The sequence below is a fragment of the Pleuronectes platessa genome, chromosome 20 (genome assembly GCF_947347685.1).
Source record: "Pleuronectes platessa chromosome 20, fPlePla1.1, whole genome shotgun sequence".
In the NCBI taxonomy this organism is placed as follows: Eukaryota; Metazoa; Chordata; class Actinopteri; order Pleuronectiformes; family Pleuronectidae; genus Pleuronectes; species Pleuronectes platessa.
In genome coordinates, this window is record NC_070645.1 from 6,867,910 (window position 1) to 6,893,608 (window position 25,699).

At 43.0% G+C, this 25,699-nt stretch overlaps 1 protein-coding gene across 6 annotated transcripts; it reads right to left on the bottom strand.

Moving 5' to 3' along the window:
• Window positions 1-2,189: 2,189 nt before the first annotated feature.
• pfkpa (phosphofructokinase, platelet a) lies at window positions 2,190-25,699 on the bottom strand. 6 transcript variants are annotated; one of them, XM_053412229.1, is made up of 23 exons: window positions 25,425-25,699; window positions 22,139-22,212; window positions 21,479-21,556; window positions 21,111-21,300; window positions 20,112-20,277; window positions 19,558-19,602; window positions 19,342-19,450; window positions 16,371-16,466; window positions 15,587-15,679; window positions 14,903-15,028; window positions 13,874-13,938; window positions 13,506-13,575; window positions 12,523-12,669; window positions 11,247-11,317; window positions 11,061-11,148; window positions 10,087-10,239; window positions 8,726-8,878; window positions 7,702-7,866; window positions 7,528-7,589; window positions 7,052-7,163; window positions 5,380-5,479; window positions 4,099-4,204; window positions 2,190-2,976 (listed from the first exon to the last, which is right to left on the bottom strand). In XM_053412229.1, the coding sequence occupies exons 1-23, from the start codon at window positions 25,516-25,518 to the stop codon at window positions 2,820-2,822; spliced, it is 2,520 nt and encodes an 839-aa protein (XP_053268204.1). In that variant the 5' UTR covers window positions 25,519-25,699; the 3' UTR covers window positions 2,190-2,819. The 6 variants fall into 6 exon arrangements, 5 of the variants coding, with proteins under 5 accessions (XP_053268204.1, XP_053268202.1, XP_053268203.1 ...); XM_053412227.1 differs by lacking the exon at window positions 8,726-8,878; XM_053412228.1 differs by lacking the exons at window positions 8,726-8,878; window positions 16,371-16,466 and adding an exon at window positions 19,025-19,120.

Sequence of the window (25,699 nt, forward strand, 5' to 3'; positions counted from 1 at the left end):
GGCTCGTGCTAATAAGTAAGTAAAAGGCTCAGTGGACAGAGTGAAGCAGCACAGACGATAATGGAATTGAGATCTTTTCCATGCCTCCATGGGCGTCTTAATCGTCAGAGGGAGAATCTCCGATTATTAGTATTGCAGGGCGCCTAAAGTGGGAGTGTAGCTAGCTGGACTTGTTTTAAACCCAGAGCGTGTCTCGAGTGTGTCTCTGTGTGTGTGTGTGTGTGTGTGAGAGGGGTGGATCAAATCCCTTGTTTATTTGGCAGCCATGCAGCACCAGCAGAGGGATACGTTTTCAATGCAGCCAATGGGGACCGTGGCAAATCCATAACTTCTGCTGTTCTCGGCTTTTTCATCTCTCCCCTCGACGTATCATGTGCAAATGTTTTTGCATCGATTTGAATTACCGAATGAATCACACACGTATGACGTTCGGAATTAATTTAAATATTAATTCCGAACGTCATACGTGTGTGATTCATTCGGTGAAAAAACAAAATATTGCTTTCTCGATCTTCAGCCAGCCAGGATTTATTGGCTCTCATTGCCGTTGTTATCGCAATACCTATACGCAGTCGTCTGTTTCAACATCGGCTGCTCTTCACGACTTATTACAGGCGCCACCATTTTCCAGCCACTGTGGTTCATACGAAGTGAAATTGGACTTTGTGTGTGAGAGAGAGTGGAGAATGGGCTTTTAATCTGAAAAGGTCAAAGTTCGCGAGCTATTCAGGAGATTCAGAACGTGTAGCTGGGGCCTTGTGCTAAGACGATGTAAAATTAAACGAAGACAAAGTTGGGGAGCGTGCGGTGTGCGAACCTTTGATGAGAATCCGGACCCTTCATTTGCAACCTTTAATCAGTGCAATGAGATCACATGTGAGTCTAAAGGTGGTGGGGAGGAGGGGGAGGGAAATGGTGATTAGTATTGATTACCAATGTGCGTGTGACCCTGCAGTCGGCCCCTGCATTCTTAAATCAACCCAAATTATTGGATTTACTAATTTCATGCTTAGAGAGAAGGAGCCGGCGAACGTGGAAATGCTTCCACAATGAGCGGCGCTCCCACCGGGGGGGCCGAAGAAATTGCAGCGACAGGGAAAACGTTGAGTCTTTTTGTGCGGATGTGTTGTCGTGAGGACTGGAATTAACCGTGCCGCTTTAAGTCGGGGGTGATAATTATTCTGGCGGGGTCTACGGGGAGTAAAGGTGATTCAGGTAGTGTGCTTTCCTCAAATTACGCTTCTCGCCACAGCGCTGTGGGCGATGGCCTCAGCCTGGATGTATACACATGTAATTACTTCGAGTTAAGGAAGAAAAGGAGCTCCATTTAGGCGGGAAAAAAGACACCCAATTACATGTATACACAATTAATATGCCCGTGGGAAATAGAAATTTCTCTTCAAATGATAAGATTAATTCCTAATTATGGCCACACACTGTTAATCTACTTTAGCACCGAACCACAATGCAGTGAACGTGTGAGAGGCAGGAGCGGACAGCCAGTGATGGAGGGAATCCGTGTCATTGTGGACCCGATGAACCCGGGAAACCCAGGGATGCGACGGTGCTCTGCCGCCACCTGCTGGCTCTGATGTAGAATATAAAAACTCCACGAGCGTCTGGGAGAAACAACTGATTCACTCTGATCCTGTTTTTTCTCGATTGAAACTATTCTCAACCACAGTTACATTATTTGGATCTGCACCATATTTCACACACTCACAAATATTAGTCCCCTTATTTAATGAATATTGTAAAAGTCGCTCTATCTCGCAAGAAAGTGAAAAGATCTTTCCTGGATCCACACCAAAAATGTACTGAATTCTTTCTTGGCCCATCTTCCATTCCGTTTCATGGAAAACTATTGCACATGTACGTCCTGCACTCATATCTGACTACTTCAGGTTTAGTGATGAGGAAGACCAAAATGGAAATGATCTTCCTTTTAGTATTTCACTCCCTCTAGCTCCTGAGACGTCCAGGGGCTCAGGCTCTGGATGAACTGAGCACTTTCCCTTATTCTTCTATCGTCTCCCCATATTGATTCAAAGAACAAAACAAATCTGTTAATACAAGTTGATGATATTGTCTGCGTATAGAAGAAGATGATCTTACTCCTTAATGAGATGTTCAGTGATTGAATAGGTTGATAAATGAATCAAGAGAAATAAATCCAAGGACACGACTCAGCAGGTTACACTGTCTGGTTTTAATCTGTGGGAAACATTATTCTCTGACAAATCTATCATGTTGGTGCAGTTTGACAGACAGCTACTCAGTACAGCAGTTCCGACAGTTAATATATATATCCATGATTACAAGCAAAATAATAACAATGTTAAAAAGATAAATATTAGTTTCTGTGTGAAGCGCAGCACGCTGTTCTCTAGACATGTGCAGTAAGTGAACTGCGTCAGTCTGACTGAATATACAGAGCGTCACACTGGTTCTAGGCAGACACACCCACACACACCCACACATTGGTTTGTACAGCAGATACAGTGTCGTTTCTGTCCTCATGAGACTGGAGACAGGGAAAGTGCAATTTGCTAACAACGCTGACACTAAACATCCACGGCAACAAGGACACACAATTGCACGGCAGGGCAGGTGTGTGTACAGCGTGTCCGAGCGTACACGTGTGTGTGTCGTCTATAAGAAGCGCTGCAGAGCCTACAGAGTGAAGGGAAATGACACACACAGGAATTGAACATGGTTGGTTGTGGTAACTGGAGCTCTTTTATGACACGCACACTGACGCCCACACACACCCTCACTCTTACACACGTCGCAGACCCCCGGGCAGCACAGGGGGCCTTTCACATTGCTACTGAAGCGTCCGACTCTTTGGGACGGTTGCGTATGACGTGCTCCAGCTGACCGGAGTCCGAGACGTCGTAGCTCGTCTTGTACTTGGCCAAGATCTTCATGAGGGGACGCAGCTTCAGCCACCACTGCTCCTTGGGGATCCTGTGGCTGTAGACAGATAAGGGAAACCTCATTACTGGGGTCCTAACTCTAACATTAACATCTGATGGTCACATGTTGAACAGATGTAATGTCTCTTCTGACTGCTGGGGGGCAGTAAAGAGATCTGTTCACAGTCCTGCTTGCGTCCATTTTTGGAAACCAACACCCTCCCTGCACATTTCTGTTTAAGTCAAATCCATATCCCCCCCGAACTCGTTACCATATGACCTGTAACCCGACCTCTCCCTGTCATTAAACACATATGCTACATACACAGCCGCCCACATCAAATGGTACCAGTGGGAACCCAGTGCAGGACTATGCATCATCATGTCATATTAGACCAGTGTTCAAATTGGCATTAACAATTACTGCAGTAAATGAGGTCTCCAACAATGTTTTTCCATCATATAATCTGCTGTTTATTTTCTGAATAAATTAGAGTTAGAAAACAGTGAAAATTAGCACAGTTCAGCGACGAGGAGCAGGACTCATTTAATAGGACTTGTTGATTGACTTGTGTTGACTGAAAGACTAATCACTTAGGCTCAAACATAAATAGGAATAATTTGCATTCTAATTTTCCCACAGTCGTCCGGGTTTTGGCTCTGCAGTCAAGAAAACAATGGTAAAATGCCAATTTGCTCCTTTTATTATCCATTTATCACCTTGATCACTCACTGCCAGAAGTTTCTTTACTGTATCATATGTATGCTGCTGTGAAATCCCTGCTGATGTGTATTTAAAGATGGACGAAGCATCGCTGCTTCCTCCCACTATTCAGAAATGAAGCCACCTAAGTAATTAAAACTTGCAATGTTCTCTGGTCCTTTTACTTTGGTCGATGTCCCATTAACAAACATGGAGGAGGCAGTTTATGACCAATACTGCAGCCAGCCACCAGTCGGTGATCTACAAGTTTTGGCGTCAAATTTAGGATCGGTCATGTAATTTATATTTACATACAGTATATTCAACAAACAATAAAATAAAATTCATAAATGCGAGTTTTGTCAATAGCTTATGTTCAGGAGTTCGCTTTTGTTTCACTTTCAAGATTTATGGACACTAAAGACACTCTAACGTGTTCTACACAGTGACTTTAAGTTCAGTGAGTGTGATACGTACACAAAGTCAGTGTCGCCCTTGAGTTGTACAACCGGCTGGAAGACCAGAGCCCTGCGACGCATCCCCAGCAGACAGCAGGTGTCCTCAGTGTTGGCGAACACTCGGCCTGCAGGGAGACACGGGAGCACTTAGTGGTGGAGGCAGGAGCAGGAATGTGTTTTAGATCCCCTCTTTGCCTCTCGCAAACATACAGGACACAGACTTAACATTTACAGTGTGTGGGGGGTGGGGGGGTTGTACAGCGTGATGAGGACTCGTTCCTCTAGCTAGCAGCTACCACAAAGACCGTGAGGATAACGGTTCCGTAAGGATCTACAGGAGGACTACAGCTGGGAGGTGCAACTGATCAAATGGAAAAGTTGAGAAAGTGATGATACCGGCCCTGTTCAGACATGGTAGTCACATCGGTCCTGAGAGATTGGATCTCAAGTTCTCTGATCTCACAGCTCTAGGTTCATCTGTTCACACTCCGTAATAAAACACAGTTGAGCTTCCAGATGGGTCCAGACGTGTGTGCGAGTGTTGACGCAAGCAAGAGTGAGCAGAGTCGGGGGGGTCTGAATGAGTCTTGTGCAGGGAAGTGAAGTCTGATCACGAGTAAACACTGGACGCACATGTGGAGGCGTATTATAATTTAAGTTGTGAACAAACACACTTAGAGCTGAACACTTGTGGTTGGACCCCCTGCGAGCAGGTCTGAACAGGGCCACAAACTGTCACTACACATAAGCAACTAAAGCAACAAAAAGTAACACAGAAACACAAAGAAATGTGGGGCAGAGCAGGACAAAGATTCATTCTGCATCGTAGCTGCACCCCACATGTGCCTGGACAGGCCGTGTGCTTCCTTCAGGTGTGGCAGGGAGGCGATGGGAATGACAGACAGGGACATGGAGCTAAACATGTAAGATGCAGATGGTCATGGAGCCAACATGGAAACAAAAACAAAGATTTACCTTCATCTTATGTCATCCATGTGTTTGGGATATAGACATAAAAAACAAAGAGGAGTTTCGACTTTAATTGTCGTCTTTATACATATACAGTGTGTAACTGTTTATCAGATGTATCACATCATATATCCGTTAGTGTTATCCATCAGAAAAGTAGATTTCTCTTTAAACTGTTGGGTATAAAGGATCAATAATTAACAACACATCATAACAGACTGACTCCATGACAGATCCGTCTAAAGTTCTGCTTCACTGGGCACGTCTCTGTAGGGAGGAGGAGGGGTCAGCTACCACCACTCATTGTACTCCAGAGGAGAGTTAACTCTACCTTGTCTGAACGTCTCAACCAGCTTCTTGGTGATCCACTGCATCGCCTTGGCAGAGATCTTCGTCCCAAAGTTGCGGTCGAACGGAGACGGGGCTCCTCCCTTCGAAAAGGAGTCAAGAGGTATCACTCGACCACACAGTGCAACATGAAGACAACACTGAATATCTTATATTATTAAACTCTGAAATTGCACCCATTCTTCTGTGTCCTGCATCTGTGTTGATATTCTATATGTTTGGCATTTAGTTATGTACTAAATACTTGTGTTATTTCCTTTATCTTTTTGAATTTTTTTAAGTAAATAAGTTATTGCTCCTGCTGTGTTTGTTTTTGCTCCTGATATCCCCAAATCTACATCTCTAAATCTTCTTTTCTGTATCCCATTAATTTCTGCAGACACAACCTATTCCCCCCTCCCGCCTCCGGGGCAAAGTGTTGTTTGTTTCCAAAAGCACAAAGCTGGAATAAAACAAAGAACACAGTGCTTTGTTTGTATGAAAGTCATTTTGTGTTAATTAAGTCTTTTAGATTGTGTCTCAGTCCTCAGATAAATACTGCAACCACACCCCTTTTATATTCAGTTAAGTTTCCTTAGTGAATGAGTCTATTCTTAGTCAAACTGCGGCAGCATTAGCAAATCCACTACAGTCTAACATAATAAAAAACAACCTCAGTGTATAACACAATATAACACAACACTATGATTAAGAGTTTATAATAGATAAATATCAGACAGCGGTCACAGGGGAGCTATCCCTCTACCAGGACGGAGAGAAGTACAATAGATGTTCTGTGTAACAAGCACATCTGTCCTAATGCTTTGAGATGCTACTGCATAATGTTCCACCACTGCCTTCAGTATTTCTCTGAATATTGCTTTAACATCGATGTAATGTTACATCTTAATGTAAGGTAACCTCACTTCCTGTGTGGTGCCTTCAGGTGTCTCCTCAGGTTAGTGTTTTTCTTCCCAGTGGATTTATTTAAGCTGCCGATTGTCTCTCTTGACAAAACTACACCTTCACTTTTTCCCTCATGTATATTTGAAGTGGGTCCAAATGTCAACCTGTCAAGTTCTTTTCCCTTCCCTGTGTGTTATAACATTTCTTACAGCCATAGTGTGTAAGCGCATGGGCAGGATCTAGTCTAGCAATGTTGTCAATGTGTTCATGTTGTGATGAAGAGAAAAGTGCAGCATGACAAATGTATGTTTCGTTAATGAAATTAAAAGGTTCAGTGTGTAAGATTTAAGGGAAGGGATATATGAGCAGAAACTGAACATAAAATAATCCTAGTGATGTTTTAACTAGTGTGTTTCATAAAAATTGTTCAAATTGTTGTTTCCTTTGGACACTTTATATTCAAATAATACTATATTTACATTGGGAGCGGGTCCGCGATGTTTTTACAGTGGCCCAGACTGGACAAACCTAACACCTTTTGAGTTTTCATGACAACTGAGGGATACCACAAGTTCTCTGTCATGTTTGGAAGGGCAGGGTGAGGTGAGGGTTATTCAGCTCAACATGCAACCTCACCGCTAGATGTCACTATATCCTACACACTAAAACGTTGATGCTATTCTAGATACAAATATGGAAAGCTCTTTATTAAGTGACACTTAGTCTGGAAGATTAGTTTCGTGTACAGAATGGTTAATGTTGAGGCCTACCTGCTGCATGTGACCCAGCACATTCTTCCTGCAGTCAAACACTCCCTTCCCTTCTTCGGAGTACAGCTGGTAGATGAAGTCTGTAGTGTAGTTCTCGTTACTGTTCTCATTCCTACAAACATAGAATACAACAGAACCATTTGAGCCTACATGCACCCATTCAATAGCATCCTGGAGGTTCTCTATATAGTCATCATTTATATACTTTATTACATCATCATCTGTTTATCTGATTACATCAGTGTTGGATCGGATTATTATTGAATACAAGCTGCTCTGCTAGAAACACAACTTATTTAATGATGTGCAGCAGCTGTTTGTCTTGTCCTGAAACAGTTGCCGCTTATTACTACAAATCACTCAAGGTTAGTCATTGTAAAATTCACATCATATCTGTCTATCTATTAATTTGAGATTATTTATTTATATATTTAAAAAATGTACTAAATTTATTTATCATGATATCATTGTCTTACCTGAGGACCAGTCCTCTTTGAATGCTCGTCTTCATTTTCTCTGTCAGATGCTCAACATTGGCCTGTGGGGAGAAACAGTACACGTGTGCAATGCTGACCAGTAGATGGCACTGCTTCAGTGTGAGAGTTCATGTGTGTGTGTGTGTTTGTGTGCTACAGCAGAGCGTGAGTCACCTGCAGGTCTCTGATGTCAAATGGCTCCTCATAGATGTAGGCAGCGTCTGCTCCAGCAGCCAGGCCTCCGACACTGGCCAGGTAGCCACAGTAGCCTCCCATGGTCTCAATGATGAACACACGTCTCTTGGTCCCACTGGCCGACTGCTTGATGCGGTCACAAGTCTGACGCGTGCAAACAAGCTCACCATGTTAGTATATGTTAAGTTATCACTACACGCTGATCACTGTTACGCTTTAGTGTAAATGTTCAAGCTACCTCCGGTTAAATGTCTGTCATGTTTAAGATAAGAAAAGTGTCAAGAAACTCGTAACAAGCAGGCAAGATTGGCAGTCATGGTAAAGTTAGCGTAACACATTCCACATGGAAGAACAACGACAATACTTGTTTCAATGCAGACATGCTTATTCATCAATCGGCACAAGAGGCAAATCGCAACATTTCAACATTTCAGGCAGATTCAGGCTAAAACACTGCTTTCACCAGTTAGAGACTGGGGTCCTGCATAAGGATGAGAGAGCACATCAAATGGTAAACTGGAGATTTACAGGTAAATTGAGAAACACTTAAACTCATGTGTAAAGAAGGAAACCATCATTTCTAATTAATCTGATGTTAAAACTATATTTTGATCGTCCAGTGCTAATAAATCAGTTGAATATCAGGTGTCTGTTATGGCAGTAAAATGTCCACGGTTTCAAATGTTACAGCAGAGTTTAAGGGGCAATCCAGCTACTTAATAGATGGATGGATCTCAGCCTCATGTGTAAAATCAATGGAGTGCCCCCTGTTGAAAAGTACATATATTTAGTGTTTGGGTTATCCCTAAACTCAGGGTAATGTTAGAAGTGTGGTTAGGACTAGCTATGAATTGGGATAAAGTTAGTTAGAGGTTGTGGGACACTTTACTGCACTGCTAAAACAGTCTGTTGATTGTAAGCTCTTCACAGATACGTGACATCATGTGTCATTTTCATCCTCTTTGCATAAGCAATCACGAACGTGGCGTTTTGAATGCCTTACCTCCACGATGGCATTGAGGGCCGTATCTGCCCCGATACTTAGATCTGTGCCCGGTACATTGTTACTTATGGTGGCAGGCAGCATACACATCGGGATGCATAACTCCTCATGGGTAGCGCGAGCCTCATACAGCTGCAGCAGACTCTCAAACGCCTGAAGCGGCAGTATATGAAAATGCATTAGAGCCACTACTGAGAGAGAGAGGTGGGGGTGAGCCTCTCTCAGGTTGCTAGAGCGTATCCTGCCATTCCGGCTCTTTCCGTGTGATAGCAGCTATGGCTTCCCTTTGGCAGAGAGGACAGGAGGACAGAAGTACGAGTACAGAGATGAAAAATGGGAAGAAGAGAGAGAAGGAGTACAAGGACAGTGATTGAGATGCAGTAGACGAGAGGGGAAGACAGACAGGAAAAGATGGAGGAAGATGAGAGGTTGTTTTTGAGCCTCGGTGGCTTGATGCAGTGACAATGAACAGGGCAACCACGTGACGTCAGCCATATCTGCTGTGACAGTGTGTTATATGCAGGCAGGCAGGACAAGCACTGATCGAGTCAGCACACACAGGAAGAGGAGGAAATCAAGAAGACTGGTCGAGCCAAGAGTAAAGCTCAGGGAGGATTTTCTGTTTAAATTCCCACTGGTTTTATTTAATTAAATTGAGGTTAGTTTGAATAAAGCTTAAAACAAAACAGCAAGAACAAAGCTGTTTTATTTTCATATTTATTATTATTCACAAATAGTCAAATCTGTGATCCTAATGAATCATCAGTCTAGGAGATTTAATGTACATGCTAGTACATATTAGCAGTACTACAGGCTGTTAGTTTGTGTTATGTAGCAGTGCAGTATATGTGAGATAATAATACGATGTCACACCTACATGCTCCACTCATCTTGAGGTTAATGATGTGGCAGGACACAAACATACAGTCAGGGAGAAGGGCAGGCAGAGCAAACATGGCGGCCATGACACATGTGCACCTCACAACATGCCTCCATTTTGCCGCTCGCTTACTTACCTGACTGGGAAGGGAGCGGCGGCTTTACCTTTACCAGCCAAGCCTCACAGGACAGACATGTTTTTCTATGCTGAATGTCTTGTGTTTTTAGAGAAACTTGTTTACCAGATGTAGCTGACAGATGCCATGTTCACAGGAAATTCTTCCAAGTGTTCCAGAATGATTTGTAGATGACTGAGAGGGCAGTTTCTCTATTTTTTTTAACTCTGCCTGGTTGACTATGTGAATGTGTTGGTGGAAATCAGAGTTTGTCTGCTTAAGTGCATGTGTGAGTGTTTGCTTGCTTTAGATGCATCTGTGTACTGTAGGGATCAACTACTCTTGTTGCCAGACCCCATCACTTACAGTAGTGATGGCGTTCAGAGCCGTGTCAGCACCAATGCTGAGGTCTGAGCCCGGCACATTGTTGGAGACTGTGGCTGGGACCATGACCATGGGCACGCAGAACTCGTCATATTTCCCGCGCGCCGTTAACAATTCCAGCAGTGACAGGAAGGCCTGCAGGGCAGAGCCGAGGGCTTTAGTGTGTGTGGGGGTGGAACCTCAGCAGGTTGGGTTTAGTTTGAGAGGTGCTACTTGCAGGCACAAGGAAGGAAGGAAGGGGAGAGACAAGAGTGGAGCGTGCCAAGGGGAGGAGCCATGTCTATCACAACGGACAGCAGCGAAACAGACAGGTACAACTCCACACACACACACACACAAACGAACGTACACACTCTCAGAAACATACGCACACATCCATACATACACACACATCCGACATACAGATGAAAGTAATTTACTTGCATACATCACAGGAATATTAAAGCTGGTGGGCGTCTAAATGGGAGAGCGTGAAATGACTGGGGAAAAAAAATCAGCTGATCTGTTTCCAAATACAATTGAATGATAATAATATTAATATTTACAGTTCAATTACAATATAGGGTGACTTTTTATTCAAATAATGCATAAGCCTAAAGTTCAGGATCATATTTTCTCTCCACACATTTATATTTAACTTTATAATGCAGCTACTCTCATTAGCTCTACTGAAGCATAGCTACGCATATGACTATGTATGGAGCCGTATGGGGATGAGCTGACATTAAATGGGACAACACTGATATGACAGGATCAACACTGTTAACATCAAAATACATATACATAATTACAATAAATATACATTTTTTAACTGTATACTGTTAGCATTGATTCTATCTTTTAACAGTTTATATCTTATTTGAACTAATGTCATTAATTCAAAACTCAGGAGCTAATAAGCTTATGGATAAAAAATTCAAGAGAATGTTACTTCATCATACAAATTTGAAACGTACCTCGAATCCACCAATTATGAGTAATGCATTAATGTTGTTCTTTCTCATCTGCTCAGCAATTTTGTCAATATGCTTTGCAGGGAGAGTTCTGAAGACAGAAACAACAAGAGAAGCAACTAGATTATTATTTATTACTTAATAATTTTTTATTTAATGATCAGATCTATGCACTACTGAAAAAGTTACCTTTTGGTTCCCAGTAGAGATCCACCCTGTCCCGTCCATCCTCCAACATCAGCCCATTTAATCTCCCTGATCTGTGGGGAACAAAACACCAATGTGTATTCTTACATGTCATGTTGGGCCTAATAACATAATTCCATAACATTTGAAATCCTTTATTTACTCTCACTATCCATGTCTGAGTGTTGCTGAAACCTGAAGTTAAAGGAAACAACAATCTTTTAGCAATAAAACTCATGAATACTACAACAAGGGTTGTTTCTATGTTCCTGTTGGTCCATTTCTCACAAACATCTGTACACAAAGTTTTGTGTGCGCTACAGTTCTGTATTTTCTAAAACGTCGCACTGGGGTCTGAGTGCAGAGATTGTGCAGATGCGAGTTCATTTTCTGGACACTCTCTCACGTATGAAATAGAGGAAGTGGAGCAGTGAGATCACAGAGATGTGCAGCAGAGAGTTCCAAAGCACTGAAGTATAGAAATGCATTACTCTCACTCATCTAATCTCCTAAGGGGTTAGTTCAGCTCTGTCTGATTTCAGCTGGCATGGACACACACACAGGATGTTGAACTAACCAGTGATACAGGAAACATTTTAATGAAGATAAAAGGTCAGATTGTTTTATTAACTACTGCTCTTTGAATGACGTATATATGGGATGAGGGGGATTTAGGATTTCTCACTGGGAGAGTGTCTAAAAAGGATACAAGAGGAGTTGAAAACCAGTTTTGCCAGATAAAGAGCAGCAAAATTGTCTCAGATGACAGCCCACATTAAAGCTTTACACAATACACTACCCTTCACACAAACACACCTACTACTGTCTGCTTTTACCCTTTTGTTCAAAACAAAACACTCCCTACATATGTCAGTGTTAGAAAAGGAGGGGGGGGGGTCATCCCACTTAATCGTTCCAAAAGCATTTTAATCATAACACTCTGCTGCCCTCTGTCTATTCACTGTAGTACTGCATGAGCTTCGGCTGAGTAGGGACTAAATGTGGGAAATTGGTTTACATCAATCTCGGGAGATTATCCTCTTCGTTTCCCTCATTATTCTTCATTCAGGGAGCCAGCAGTGATTGTGTGATGCCTGCCTCTCATCAAGCTAAGCCAATTCTCTTATTATTCTCTATTGATTAAAGTCTGACAGTAATACACATTATATTTATGCTGTAATAGTTAAATTTGATTATTAATGGATGTGAAACTACCCTGGGAGATTCTTATAGCAATAGTAGAGTGTACGTTCAAGTAAATTAGTGCTGGAGTACCCACCTGTCCCTTAGATAATCCTTCGAATCCATCGCTGACTGCGAACATCTTGTGCCCCTCAGAGATGCCGACTCTGACAGCCGAACGCACCGCAGCATTCATGCCTGCCGCAGGGGCACCGACATTCAGCACTGCCACATTGAAGTTGCTCTGGAACATGTGAAATGTGATGTAGATAGTTTTATCTTTGCGAGACATAGAGTATATTTCAGATTTTGTTATTCACGCTCTGCAAAGTGAATCAATAAACGAATCCTGGTCTGCACTCGGCTACACGCTGCGCCTGCTGTGGTCATTATCGCAGATGCAGCGGGAGCCAACCCCTGAGGCGAGCTCTACAGCATGGAGTCTGCCACGCTGCCTCCACACCTCACTGATCCTCAGTGTGAGCTGCCTCCTCTAGAGCCACAGCAGCCGGCTAAAGCGGCTCCCGACAGGGTTGAACAAGTCATCCCTCAGCGGGGGGGGGAGTCGGGGACCAGGTGTCATCTGATATCACTGAGGCAACCTGGGCCCCATATGAAGAGACCAGTGACTACAGATATAGTCTTCACAGCAAATACACTGTGGATATCACCAGACTAATAACAAGTCATCTTATTTTTTCTATTGAGTGGCAGGAAATGACTGACACTGTCTGGCGGATGCTAGCATAACAAGCAGGCTGTATTTAACCTCTTTGCAGAAGTCATCTTTTGACAAAGAGATCTGAAAATAGCAGTAGCACAGAACATCAGGGCTGCAGTAGTAGAGTCATTATTTGTAGGTAGATACTCGGGACAGAGCGATCAAATATTTAACGTCTCAGTGTCTCAGGGAGGCTGATTCGACTCAACAACCTGCACAACAACCTGCACTCCAGGCACGGGGGAGGCTCCTGGTGTGACTGGGACATTTGACAGAAACGGTAGTTTCACCTTTGTCAGCTCCTAGCACACACATAAACACACAGTTTGTAAATGTCACTGTGACATGAGGTGACTTACAATTGGCAGTTCAGTTTCTGGTTTACGATGAGCCAGAAGTTTGTACGTCTTCAAGTTGTTTTCAAAACTCCTGCAATAAAACACAGGACACTAGGTATGTTCACAAAAATGCACGGATTAGTTTCCATCGTCAGGATTCATGATAGCAAACAAATAGCAATGCTTTTTGAATCGTCTGCATCCCTAATTGTGAATTTTCTGCTGATGTCGACGGAATCCAGAGTAAAAACAAGTCTGGTGGTGTTTCTAAAATAGCACCTGTCTGCAGCTTAATGTCTACAGGGAGCAACATCAAACTGATGTCTTGATCTTGAGTGAAGTGATGGCTTAGGGATATCGGATTGGTCGCAGCAGGATGACAGTCATACCTGCCCCGAAGCTTGACAGCCTCCTCAAACCGCTTCTCGTCCATGGCCTTCTGGACCTCCTGAGTCTGAGGGAAAACAGTGTTTTCAGTTTGAAATCAGGATATCATTCATATCCTGTTCTGCCCTGTTTTTTTGTTTATATCTGTGAAATAAGTGATATTAAGGTGATTATTACGAGCATAACAATTTGTGCATGTAAGACAAAATGTATTTGTAGTGTGCAAAGAAAAGTAGTATGTAACCTTGTTTTTACCGATGATAAAACTGAGTTCTATCTGCCCTTTAGAGCCGGATGAGCCATGTGTGTTTCAAGCCTGAGTTTGTCAGATTTGTTGGTTTTTAATAAATTTACCCTAACCCCTAATATTGTGAAATGGCAATGATTAACAATGAAAGCCAGATGTTTAAGTGATCTTTTTTTCCATGTCTCTATCTGCTTCATAGGCTGAGAAATATTTTTTTTTGTAAAAGTTGTCAATTCTCTTAGCTCTACAGAGCCCCCTGAGGTTGTTTTTAAACAATGCGTAGGTTTTAGATTTTGTTTTTATTCTGCGCTTAGTTCTAAATGGATTAATTCTAAAAACAACAGAAAACTGAGGAAACATTTTCTTCCTAGTGCTGTTACAGTCCAATCAAGTCGAGTGAGTATACCAAGAGAGATCCTTTTGTGCGTTTCTGTGGTGATGGGCTGCTATTACATCATCACCATCATCATCATGCGGGCATTCATTGTCAATCCTGCCAAATGCTTTGGGTAATCATTAACCAGACCCACCAGCCTCTTCAGTCTCCAACAATTCAACTCTCTTGTGAACATTAGTGGTACTCCAGACCCAATGGGCTGTGCTGTTTGTAATCATTACTTAAGCTCCTCCAACCTCGTCCCCATTGACTCTGAGTCGTTCCTGAGTGCTTGCGTTGATATTTAAATGTGTGTGTGTGTGTGTGTGTGTGTGTGTGTGTGTGTGTGTGTGTGTGTGTGTGTGAGTGTGTGTGTCTGCCCTGTCTCCAGCCCAGTCCATTACTTACCATCTGCACACACTCCATCAGAGGCAGACGCACCGATTGGTTCCCACACAGAGACACCACACAGGCTGGCGTGTTGGCTGTGGTCTCTAGCAGGGCAAAAACAGCCTCCACACCCATACGACTGGCCTGTGTGAGCAAACACACACACGATTAAATAAAAATGCATTATCCTAATTTTCTCCCTTATATGCATAACCACTTGTCAAGTTTAAATTTCTGGAGAAAAAAATCATTTTTGAGCTTCAGTTTGGAGCTTGATGAGAACCCGAAGGGATGAGCTGCTCACTGCCTGTGATGCAGTGCTGCACCTGCTGAGCCATAAATCTGTTAATGTACTTAACCTAAAACCTGGAGCCATTTCTCTTCAGACACACAGGATTAGGCAGGAAATGCTCTGGACAGCTGAACCTTTCCCAACAAACACCTCAAATGAAGAGCTCACAGATAATGTCTGCATTAGCTTTAATGTTAACCATATAGAGTTTCTGCTATACATGCTACAGAGAACAAAATGAACATTGTAGGCAAAGTGAGCCGGATATTTGAGAAGCTGCAACCGGCATATGTTTGGTTATTTTTTTTTTAAATGACTCACTGAAAAGTGATTCATCGATTACCAGAATAGTTGCACATTAACTTTCTCTACCATTCATTTACACTTTAAAATTGAAGTGGTGCACGTACCAGGATTCGGTCAAAAGCAGATGGGGTCCCTCCTCTCTGCACGTGCCCCAGAATTGTAACCCGCGTGTCGAAGCCCAAACATTTGACGACAAGCTGGGAGGTTGAAACATACAGGTTTTAGCAGTGATCATGGAAACTTCTACTGCACCCTTAATGTGAAATGATACTATTGCATCTCAAGCATATTTATAAAACAGCTTAAGCTAAAATGAATGTTCATGCAAAACTCCATAAACACATCACACACTTAAACACCAACATCACAGAAAAGCTGAAGAAAAGGGGAAGCACAGGCAAGCCATTCTAATTTTTCAGTCATGTTAATAGGGGGCTGTCAGCTTGTGCTGCATATTACGCAGGGTCCCAGGCAGGAAGTGCTTAATTTAAAAGAAATACTCAGTAACTGAAAGATGAAAATAAAATACTTTACAAATGTAGGACAGTTAGTGGAAGGTAGTAAAATACAGTGAAAACCCCTGTGAGCAGATTTACAGTAAACGGGTGTGAAAAAGTATTCTACAAACTATGTGTTAAGCTTTTATAAATACATGACATTTGAGTATACAAATGTTTGGGGTTGAGATTAAGTGAGGGGGTCCACTCAGGGTCTGACAGCGGGAGCAGTAGTATGGTGAAAGCCGTCTTACCAAACGAGTGTGTCGGACAGAGCATTCCAGAAACAACAGCAACAGAGTCAAAGCCACACCAGGGCAGCAGTACAGTGGTAGAGGTCATACAGGAGGCAGTCAGCGCTTGAACTGGCCACACAACGCTCCGTACTTACATCCTTAATATAGTCAGTGGTAATGAGCTTGTTGCTATGATCAATCGCCCCTTCGGCTACAATTATGATATTCAGCCTTTTCATCCCTGCTCGGTTCTATAAGGAGTTGGGGGAGGGGGATTGGTGGAGAAACAACATGACAGAAAAATTGAGACTGTGGCTGTGACGCAGGCTTTCAGAAGCACAGGAGGGCCCTGACGATGCCGACAGCCCCGGGAGCTGCGAACAGATACCTCTCAGGATAAAAGCTGCCATGTCAGCGCAGCTTGTGTCTGCACTTTGTAATCAGCAGTGTTCAGCAGGCCTTATTTCCTGTCATCACTGTGTTGTAATAGGCCTCGCTTACAGCATTTTAAGCCGAGTTCACACTACACGACTTTCAAAGCCGTCGGATCGCTGTGCAGCTCACACTACACGACTGACTGGTAAGGGGGTAACACACTCACAATCTTAGTAAGAAACCCCGAGTGGTCTCCACATTAAAGGTTTGATGTGTAGAATTTAGTGACATCTAGTGGTGAAGTTGCGTATTGTAGCTGAATACCCCTCAACTCACCCTCCCCTTCCAAACATGAAAGAGAACCTGTGGTAGCCTCCAGTTGTCAAAAAAAACTCAAAAATGTGTTTAGTTTGTCCAGTCTGTGTTCCACATCAGTGAAAACATCACTATGATCTTTTATATTACATTTCTGCCAATAGATCCCTTTAACCTAATTAGGGCCCGAGCACCTCTGGTGAGAGGCCCTATTGAAATTGAAAGGATTATTCTGAGAATTTTTAAACATGCTCAAGAAGTTGTAAAAGTTTTCAGTATTTGGAAATGGGCGTGGCAAAATGCTCCACAGCGCCACCTACGGAAAACCCCCTCATTTAGCATTCACCGATCCTCACGAAAATCAAGACAGTTGTGTATCATGACCAGATGCACAAAAAAGCCTCAAGGACCATTATGAAAAAATTAACAGGAAGCCCGCCATTTTGGATTAAGTGGCCATTTTGGTCATATTCCATATTTTTACTTTAATGTACTTCTCGTAGAGTTTTCACCATATCAACTTAAAATTTAGACGAGTGTCATCACAACAAAATGGAGATAAAAAGTTATTGAAAGATCAACTTTTCGTCATACCGTCTGACCGTGGCGTAGCGTCAAAGTTTGATGAAACGCCATCAAAACACAAGCTTCTCTATCTCAGACATATTTGGTCCAATCGACTCCAAACTATACATGTAAGACAAGAGTCGCCACCTGAAGACATCTACACAGTAATCGTGACTTAAAATCACAGCGCCTCCTGGTGGCAGCAGGAAATGTCTTGTTTTTGGTACATTTTACACTTGGATGTATTTATCCTCCTCCACTTTGTGAAACCATGTCAAACTGTGTCAAATGGGTCTCAAGACATTGATAATGTAGGCTTACGATTACTGTGACTTTTCATCATGCGGATTATTAATGGCGTGTCATCAAAGTTCAACTCGCCATGACACACGAAATTGCTGTAACTTCCGTGTTCATGGGTCCAGCTCCCTCAAACTACATGTGTGTATCAACAGCCCACCCCTGAAGATATACAGATAGTTTTAAGGAATGGGTGTGTCAAAATAACTGACTAGCGCCCCCTAAAGGGCAGCCCCGGCACTACGATTGGTCTATATCTACAAAAATCGATAGGGACATGTGTCTTTTCATGACAAAGAAATAAGTCCCTTGGACAGATATGCTAAACCACACAGGAAGCCCGCCATTTTGGATTTGGTAGCCATTTCAGCCATATTCCACACTTTTACTTTGATGTACTTGTTGTAGAGCTTTCATCAGATCAACGTGAAATTTAGTTGAGTGTCATCACAACAAGATGGAGATGAAAAGTTATTAAAAGATTGATTTCTTGTCTTACGGTGTGACCTTGGCGTGACGTCAAAGTTTGATTACACGCCATTAAAACATGAGCTTCTGTATCTTGGACATATTTGGTCCAATCCAGTCCAAACCAGACATGTAAGACAAGAGTCATGACAGCTACAAAGACACCATGATTAAAAACGATAGCACCACCTGCTGGCTACAGAAAGTGAGGCGTTTATCCTTGCTGCAGTGCCCAAACGCATGTAACACGGAGACGAGCGCTTGGTCATCGAACGCTCTCTCTTCACCGACCGCAACAGACTTGAAATCGCCTGTGCTTGGGCCCGTTAGTGCTACAACGTAGCCCTAGTTCTTACTGAATCTTTAACTTCCCCAATTACAGACATTTTCCATGTAAAGAATCAGGGGGCACCTCACCACAACATCTACCTTGAATCAGTATTGCACTCTGATTGACTAGAGTTGTCCCCGACTACATTTCTAGCAGTTTGGAAATCGAAACGCTTCTTTGAAGCGTTCAAACATAGCGCGGGCCTATCAAGTTCAAATCGGGGACTGTTGTCACCCACATGCAAAACTCATCTGTGAATGTCAAATCGGGCTGAAAATCGTGTAGTGTAAACAAGGCTTTACCTGAGGGAAGATTTGTCTTTTCCACTCGCAACAACATCCTGTTAAATATAAAACTATTAAAGAATGTTTTGGGCTGTTTAGGTCGAGCTGTTTTCCATCAGTCGGGTCTCCATGCTTCTGGCTTCCCCTTTCTTTACAATCAGGTACTCACTTCCTTGACATAACTAGAGGTTATAGGCTTCCCGTGTCTGTCTTGGGATCCCTCTGCAACTATTATTATATTCAGCCTTGTGCCTCTGGAACGGGTCTGAATCGTAGATTGTATTTACAACCCAGAAAAAAATAACACAGTAAGACACCAGACAACTGAGACTTAACACTTTCCGCCACATCAGTCTTCTCTGATCTGGATTTACTCCTTGGAGATAAACAGAAAACTGGAAAGTTAAACAATTAACATCCAGCGTGGAGGCTGATACAATACGGTTCACTGGGTTTACTGTGGGGAGATCAGTGAGATGGTGTTACCGCAGACAGTTTCTGACACATCTTGTCCTCCCAGCCGTCCTCTGGGGGCATCTCTGGGATCAACACCCAGTCTGCCCCACAAGCGAGGGCGCTCACCAAGGCCAGGTAGCTGCGATAATAAAAAACACACAGACAGAACAGTGTGTGTATAAACAGAGGTGATAAGAGAATTATAGTTTTCATATAAAGTTCATATAAAATGAAATCCACTCTTACCCACAGTGTCTGCCCATGACCTCCAACACAAATGTCCTCTGGTGACTGAAAGATAGGGGCAGAAAATATCACTTATAACACATACTTTTGGTTACGGAGGATTTTACTAAAGGGCAGATGTGCTCAGGAACAGGCATTCGACTGATGATGGCAAATGGAGAAGAATCCAGCCTATATGTGGTGAAATATTCCACTGCAATACTTTTCTATTACCATACATGGCCATATTTGTCTGACTTTAATGTATGTGGTAAGACGAGTGGAAAAAGTCAAATAATTTCTATTCCCAGACCCAGAAATATCTACAGGGAACATAACATGCCTGACATGCCGACAGTAAGAGAATGTTTTCTTTAGCTTCTTTAGTTTCCTCCAGATACAACATGGCCTCAAATTAGATTAAGAGTGGTGAGCAGCTAAATATGTTGCACAGATGTCCATGTTTATCCTGAAATTTTCCCAACAACAGGCTCTGACACAGTCATGGACTTTGCACTGTTGCTGATGGTCTCACCACATTTAAGGATACACCTGCTCTGCCTCCACCACCTCACCTCTGTGCGGTTGTCATGATTGCGTCCACCACCTCTATGATTCTGTGCAAAGCCGAGTCTGTGCCGATTGTCATGTCAGTGCCGCAGAAGTCGTTATCGATGGAGCCGACCATCCCCACGATGTGGAGGGCGGAGTACTTCTGAACAGCCTCGTCCTCGATCAGACCTAAAAGGATCCGCAGGTTATTTTACAGTTGTTCAGACAGGTTACTCTCACAGCTTGTTGACATAATAGTAAAGGATGAGCAGGAATGGAAACTGATGAGCTCAGGAATAAACCTTAACACGGATTTGTTTTGAAAGAACCATCAATGATTTATATCATAAACCTCTTCCGAATATTTGACTGGATGTTATTTTTACTGTTAGGAATTAAAGGTGGTAAAACCTTGAAATTATTTTGTCACAGATAAACATAAATATTCTAACTATGTCACATTTCTCCTGAGTAAACAGAAGGTTATATTAAGCAACTCCACTATAACTTACAATAATTATCTTTTATAAAAAAAATATAGAATATAAATGGGAAGTATCTACTAATAAGAAGGAGTTAGGGTTGTTGGAACATTTTCAGAAGTCGTATATAATTCGAATATTAAAAATGTTTTTCTATTGATTTTATAAATGTGTTTGGTCTGCAGCTCTACCTCAGCCTTGCTGGCTTACGTCAAAGTGATTATTAACGGATAATTTCCGCTAATCTATACATAATTCATTGAGAATCCTTTGATATATATAGACAGGAGCCTTGAATCTCTAGAGGAGCAGCATGATACTTAGTAATGATAGGTTCAGTTTTATGAAAAGTTAAAAAATATAATTTGAATATTGAATATAATAAGGGAATATATTCACATGGGATTAAAGAGGAAGATTGACAGCCCTAGAAAGAGTTTGTGCCTTAAGTCTCTATATATAAAGTATTAATACTGTCAGGTTTTGTATTGTCAGGTAGGAAACTAGCATCAAGGAGGGGCCCTCATCTTTCCTCTGTACCTTGGCCGACCAGCTCCAGCAGCAGTCCACTCCATTCCTCCCTAAAGAGGTTGGCTCCAGTCAAACTGCCATCTCCGCCGATCACACAGAGGTTGGTGATGCCGTACTGCACCAGGTTGTGAGCGGCCTTCAGCCGTCCCTCATGAGTGCGAAACTCTTTGCAGCGGGCGCTGCCAATAACTGTCCCACCCTTGGGGCAGACAAGTGGGAACAATGATAAGCGATGACCTTTCTACCCACAAAAATAGCCTCCTGTTTTAGGGACATGACCAGCATGTTCCTCTTAAGAGAAGAGGGAGCAACTGTTTCTGTGGCCCCGGCAGTAACTGCATTAGATGTGTGGAATGCTGCCCGTGATTATTACTCACCACTTGTAGCATGCTGGAAACACTTTCCCATGTGGCTTCCTTTATGTTCTCCCCACCGTCCACCATACCCTGATATCCCTGATTCAGGAAAAAAAAACAGGATAAGCTTCTTGGTGCTTAAACAAATCAAACACTTGAGACGACCTTGAGGCAAACAGCTGGAGTGGTGTGTGCAGTGTGTTAGAGTGTGCAGTGTGCACTCTAAACCGCAGCACAAGTATTTTGACTGCATGCAAGATCAAACAGTATGGTTAATTTGGAAACTCAATAAATACATGTGGATGACTAATGTTTGGCCCATCCTTGATGTCCTGAATCGTGCAGGAGAACACCCAGAGTACTGTGGTGCCCGAGTGGGAGGGGGCGTTTCACACAAGGCCTCATGTCATGTTATGTAACAACACAGTGAGCGAGCAGGACCACCAGATTCACAGATGTGCTGGGATCACAGGATGCGCAAGCACCAAAACTCCTCTAGCATCTGCTACATCCCTGTATATACATATCATGCATTTAGACTGAGAAACTTCTGTTTACAATGTACAACAAAAGGGACAAGATGCCCTGACATGAGATGTAATCATTTAAAAAGAAGGTCGTCAGGTTAAGTTTTGGAGCACCAAGTGGCATAATAATGATCATCTCAAAATATGGGCTCACCTCATGAATGAAATAAACTTTTGCACCCACGTATAACCCCATTCGAACGACAGCACGAACAGCAGCATTCATCCCTGAAAGACAGAGAATTAAATGTCAAAAAATCGGAACCATACAACAAGCACAGTGCTGTGATGAGCAGGGGAGGTAGCTGAGCTGTGGGGAGAGAAATAACCACATGGCTTTCAGCTATAGCAGATAAGATCTTGATTTACATGGCTGTTCCAGTTTATTTCACCTCTGTCGCAGAGTCTGTCACTGCAGCTGTAAAAACTGTATCTCCCTCTCCTTAAGTATTTAGGTGACTTGAATGTGTTAGTGTATGTAAAAGCAAAGGCTGAGTGTGTGTTTATTCTGTCAATCTGTGGCTGGGACCATTTTATTTCTCACCACAGCAACACACAGCCATTTTTGGTCAAAAGTATTTCCTGCTGTTTTGGCCTCTAATTTACTCTGTGGTTAGTGCCAGTGAACCCAGCGACCACTGAGACGCATCTCCGTGACTTGAATGTTAATGGTAGGTTAGCTTAAACACTGACATAGAGAGAGAATAGTAGATAAGGCTTTACCCACAACAGGCAGGCTGGAACTTGGCTGAGTGAAGGCGAAATAAAAAAACGAAGAAAGGAGAGTTTCTTTTCTCTTTAGCTCGTAAGGCAGCCAAGTATTGCTGTTACCAAGCAACATGCTTCAAGACCATCGAGGCAGTGGGAAAGACGTTATTAAAGAATTAGACAGTGAAAATCTCTGAAGTAGATTATACAGGAAGGTAAAATAAACGTGGTCTTTACATGTGAAGTTACAGAACCAGCTATTCACCAAACTGCCAAGTGCAACAGCACGTGACCTACTGCCTTGTTACATAACTGCATTCAACTGAACAGCAAATTCAGCAAAGAGAGAGGAAACTGGATCTGAATCTGAGAAGAGAAACCAAAATTTAAACATCACATAAGAGGTTGAAAGTCCTTATTGAAGCAGACAACCCCAAAGTTTGTCCGTCTCATTCTGCATGACTGACACGTTCTCCCGCCTGACTGAGTGGAAGGACTAAAGCCAAGGCTACACAATACCCTGTGACACTGGCGTTCAGCTCCTGTCATGCATGCCACCACCTCATTGGTCTGTGGGGCCAACTCTATGGGCTCTTTCTTTTCTTCTATGTTCATGCATATTGTAATGGAACTTTTCTGGCAGCAGCTGATGTCTTTTGCAGAAGAGTTTATGTGGACTTCATCAAGGAGACCAGAAGGTGGAACAATATACAAACGTCAACAGAGTAACATGAGCAATTGTCACCCCCACAAGTCTGAAGATGTCTCATACAGCATCCCAGTATATCTTCCTCTACTTGCGTCACAAAAGAGTTGAAGTTTGGTGACTCTCTGTCTTGGGCATCTGAACGAAATACGAAAGTCCATAGACACCACAACGTACTGCTAGTTGGCCCCATTATTTATAACTTCACCTTGGGTCTTGCTGGGAGAGAAGGGAGTATGTGTACAATGAGGTAGGCACTATTCTCTTAATGGTATTGTGTATATGTAATGTGTGAGGATGGTCAAACATTCCTCAACACACATGTCTGCTAACAGTGAATCCTCAACCTAAAACCATCCACCACAGTTGGATTAAATTCTTCTGAGACAAAGGAAAACAATGACTTCTGTTCACATGCAGAAAACACCATGAGGTGCAAAATGTAAACTAATGTTTACTTCAATGGGGTTTATATAAAGGAAGACATTTTGACATGTCACATATGGATTTAACAGTTTTAATGCGAATAACGATGGGTGAAATTGAACTGACTCATTGTAACTCTGCCTCAACTTCCATGGATAGTGGAACAGAACAGATCCATTATTAATGTGATCAGTTATACTGCTGCTTTTCTGACTTGGAGGCTGAATAGCTCTTTAAGCACATAATCTCTACAACAGATTCTACATGTGAGTAAACAGAATATGTGGGCGAGGGATAAGATGTAGGGGCCAAAAGGCTTCAGGTCCGTTACTAGTTCGGCCAATCCCATTTGAGCCCAATGTGATGAGCTAAAGAGGCAGAATGTATCTCCTGTCAACTTTGTCTGCATTCATCCGCAGATAACTGTTGATAAAGACGAACCAAAACATAAACAAACATAAAAGAAAACTGTAAACTGTGTACGTCGAAGTAAAGACTGGGCCTGGATAGCCGCTGTCTACACTGGAAGCCCCAACATATTAACTATTGCCCACAGGAGCTAATTTATTGTCAGGTGATGGCCAATGGGCTTTTAAGGGCTTTATGCTGCATGTGTTACAGCAGCAATAGTTAGAAAGACAATAATAATAACACAACAATAAAATATGGCTAAAAATCCTATAAAAAGGTAGGAGGAAAATAATTAAAAGTAATAACATAAAATACTATTGAGGGATCTGTCTGAATTGGCGTGGTGCTGTTTGATCAGGACTGTTTTAACCAGAACCAACACTTTATGCTTTGCTATGAGTTTCTCTGTGCCTGAATGAACTGTAGCACATTAAAAACACACGTTCAACACTTTGATCACCACTTCTGGATTTTCACATAGAAAACTGACCAGCTTCCGTGATCACAATCAATAGCACAGCTCGGGTTACACAGAGATGATACGATTGCATAGGTTTCATACCGGCATAACTGCCTTCTATAGAGATTAACCCTCATAAGATTATAACGCGCTTCATGTGGCGTTAGTAGGCGTGTAGCTGTCACCACATGACCACGGTTTCCTGCCCGGGCACGTTGTATGCGGATCATCACGTACACAGGATGCAGGCATCCCACCACTGGACCCTGCTGTTGTTACCCCGACCTCAGGCCCCGTCATCCACCCTGGATCTGGCCGTCACTATCCCGCAATGCAACTTAACCGGACCGGGAGTTTATTAAATGACAACTCGTGCTCGTCCACCGTGATGCAGTGATAAACACTAGCATGTGACAGCTCGGCTCGGCTTGGCTCGACCTTGGCAGACCTCTGAGCTGCTGTCACGCTGCGCAGCGACAAAAAAAAAAAAGAAGCCCCAAACTCAGTGACAGGGGGGGGATGCTGTTAGCTAGCAGGAGCTAGCATGCTAACCCGCGGGCTTCCTGGGTGAATGGTGCATGGAAGCGTTACCGAGCTCCCCCCGCTCTGCTCTTGGTGTTATTAGAGACCGCAGACAGGCCAGGGAACCAGCCGTGTGTCTCCCCCCTCCTGCGGGCCTGTCAGGCCTCAAGACCCCGCTCCTGTGGAAGTGTGTCCGGACACTTTTACCTTGAGCATCTCCTCCGCTCGTCAGCACCGCGATGGATTTGCCCGCTCCCGAAAGGTTCTCGAAGAAGATCTTCTTAGTGTCCGGCTGCGCCATTTTCACGGTCAGCGTCCCACTTCCTCTTAATTAAAATGACAAAACAGACCTACAACAGTATAAACGTGTGCTTTAGTGATGAAGGGCACCGGTCGTCCGCCCCCTCTTCCTCTGTTCGCTCTCTCTTCCTCTCTGTTCCGCATCTACGCGTCTATTTGCACGCAGAGACTGTGCAGAGCGT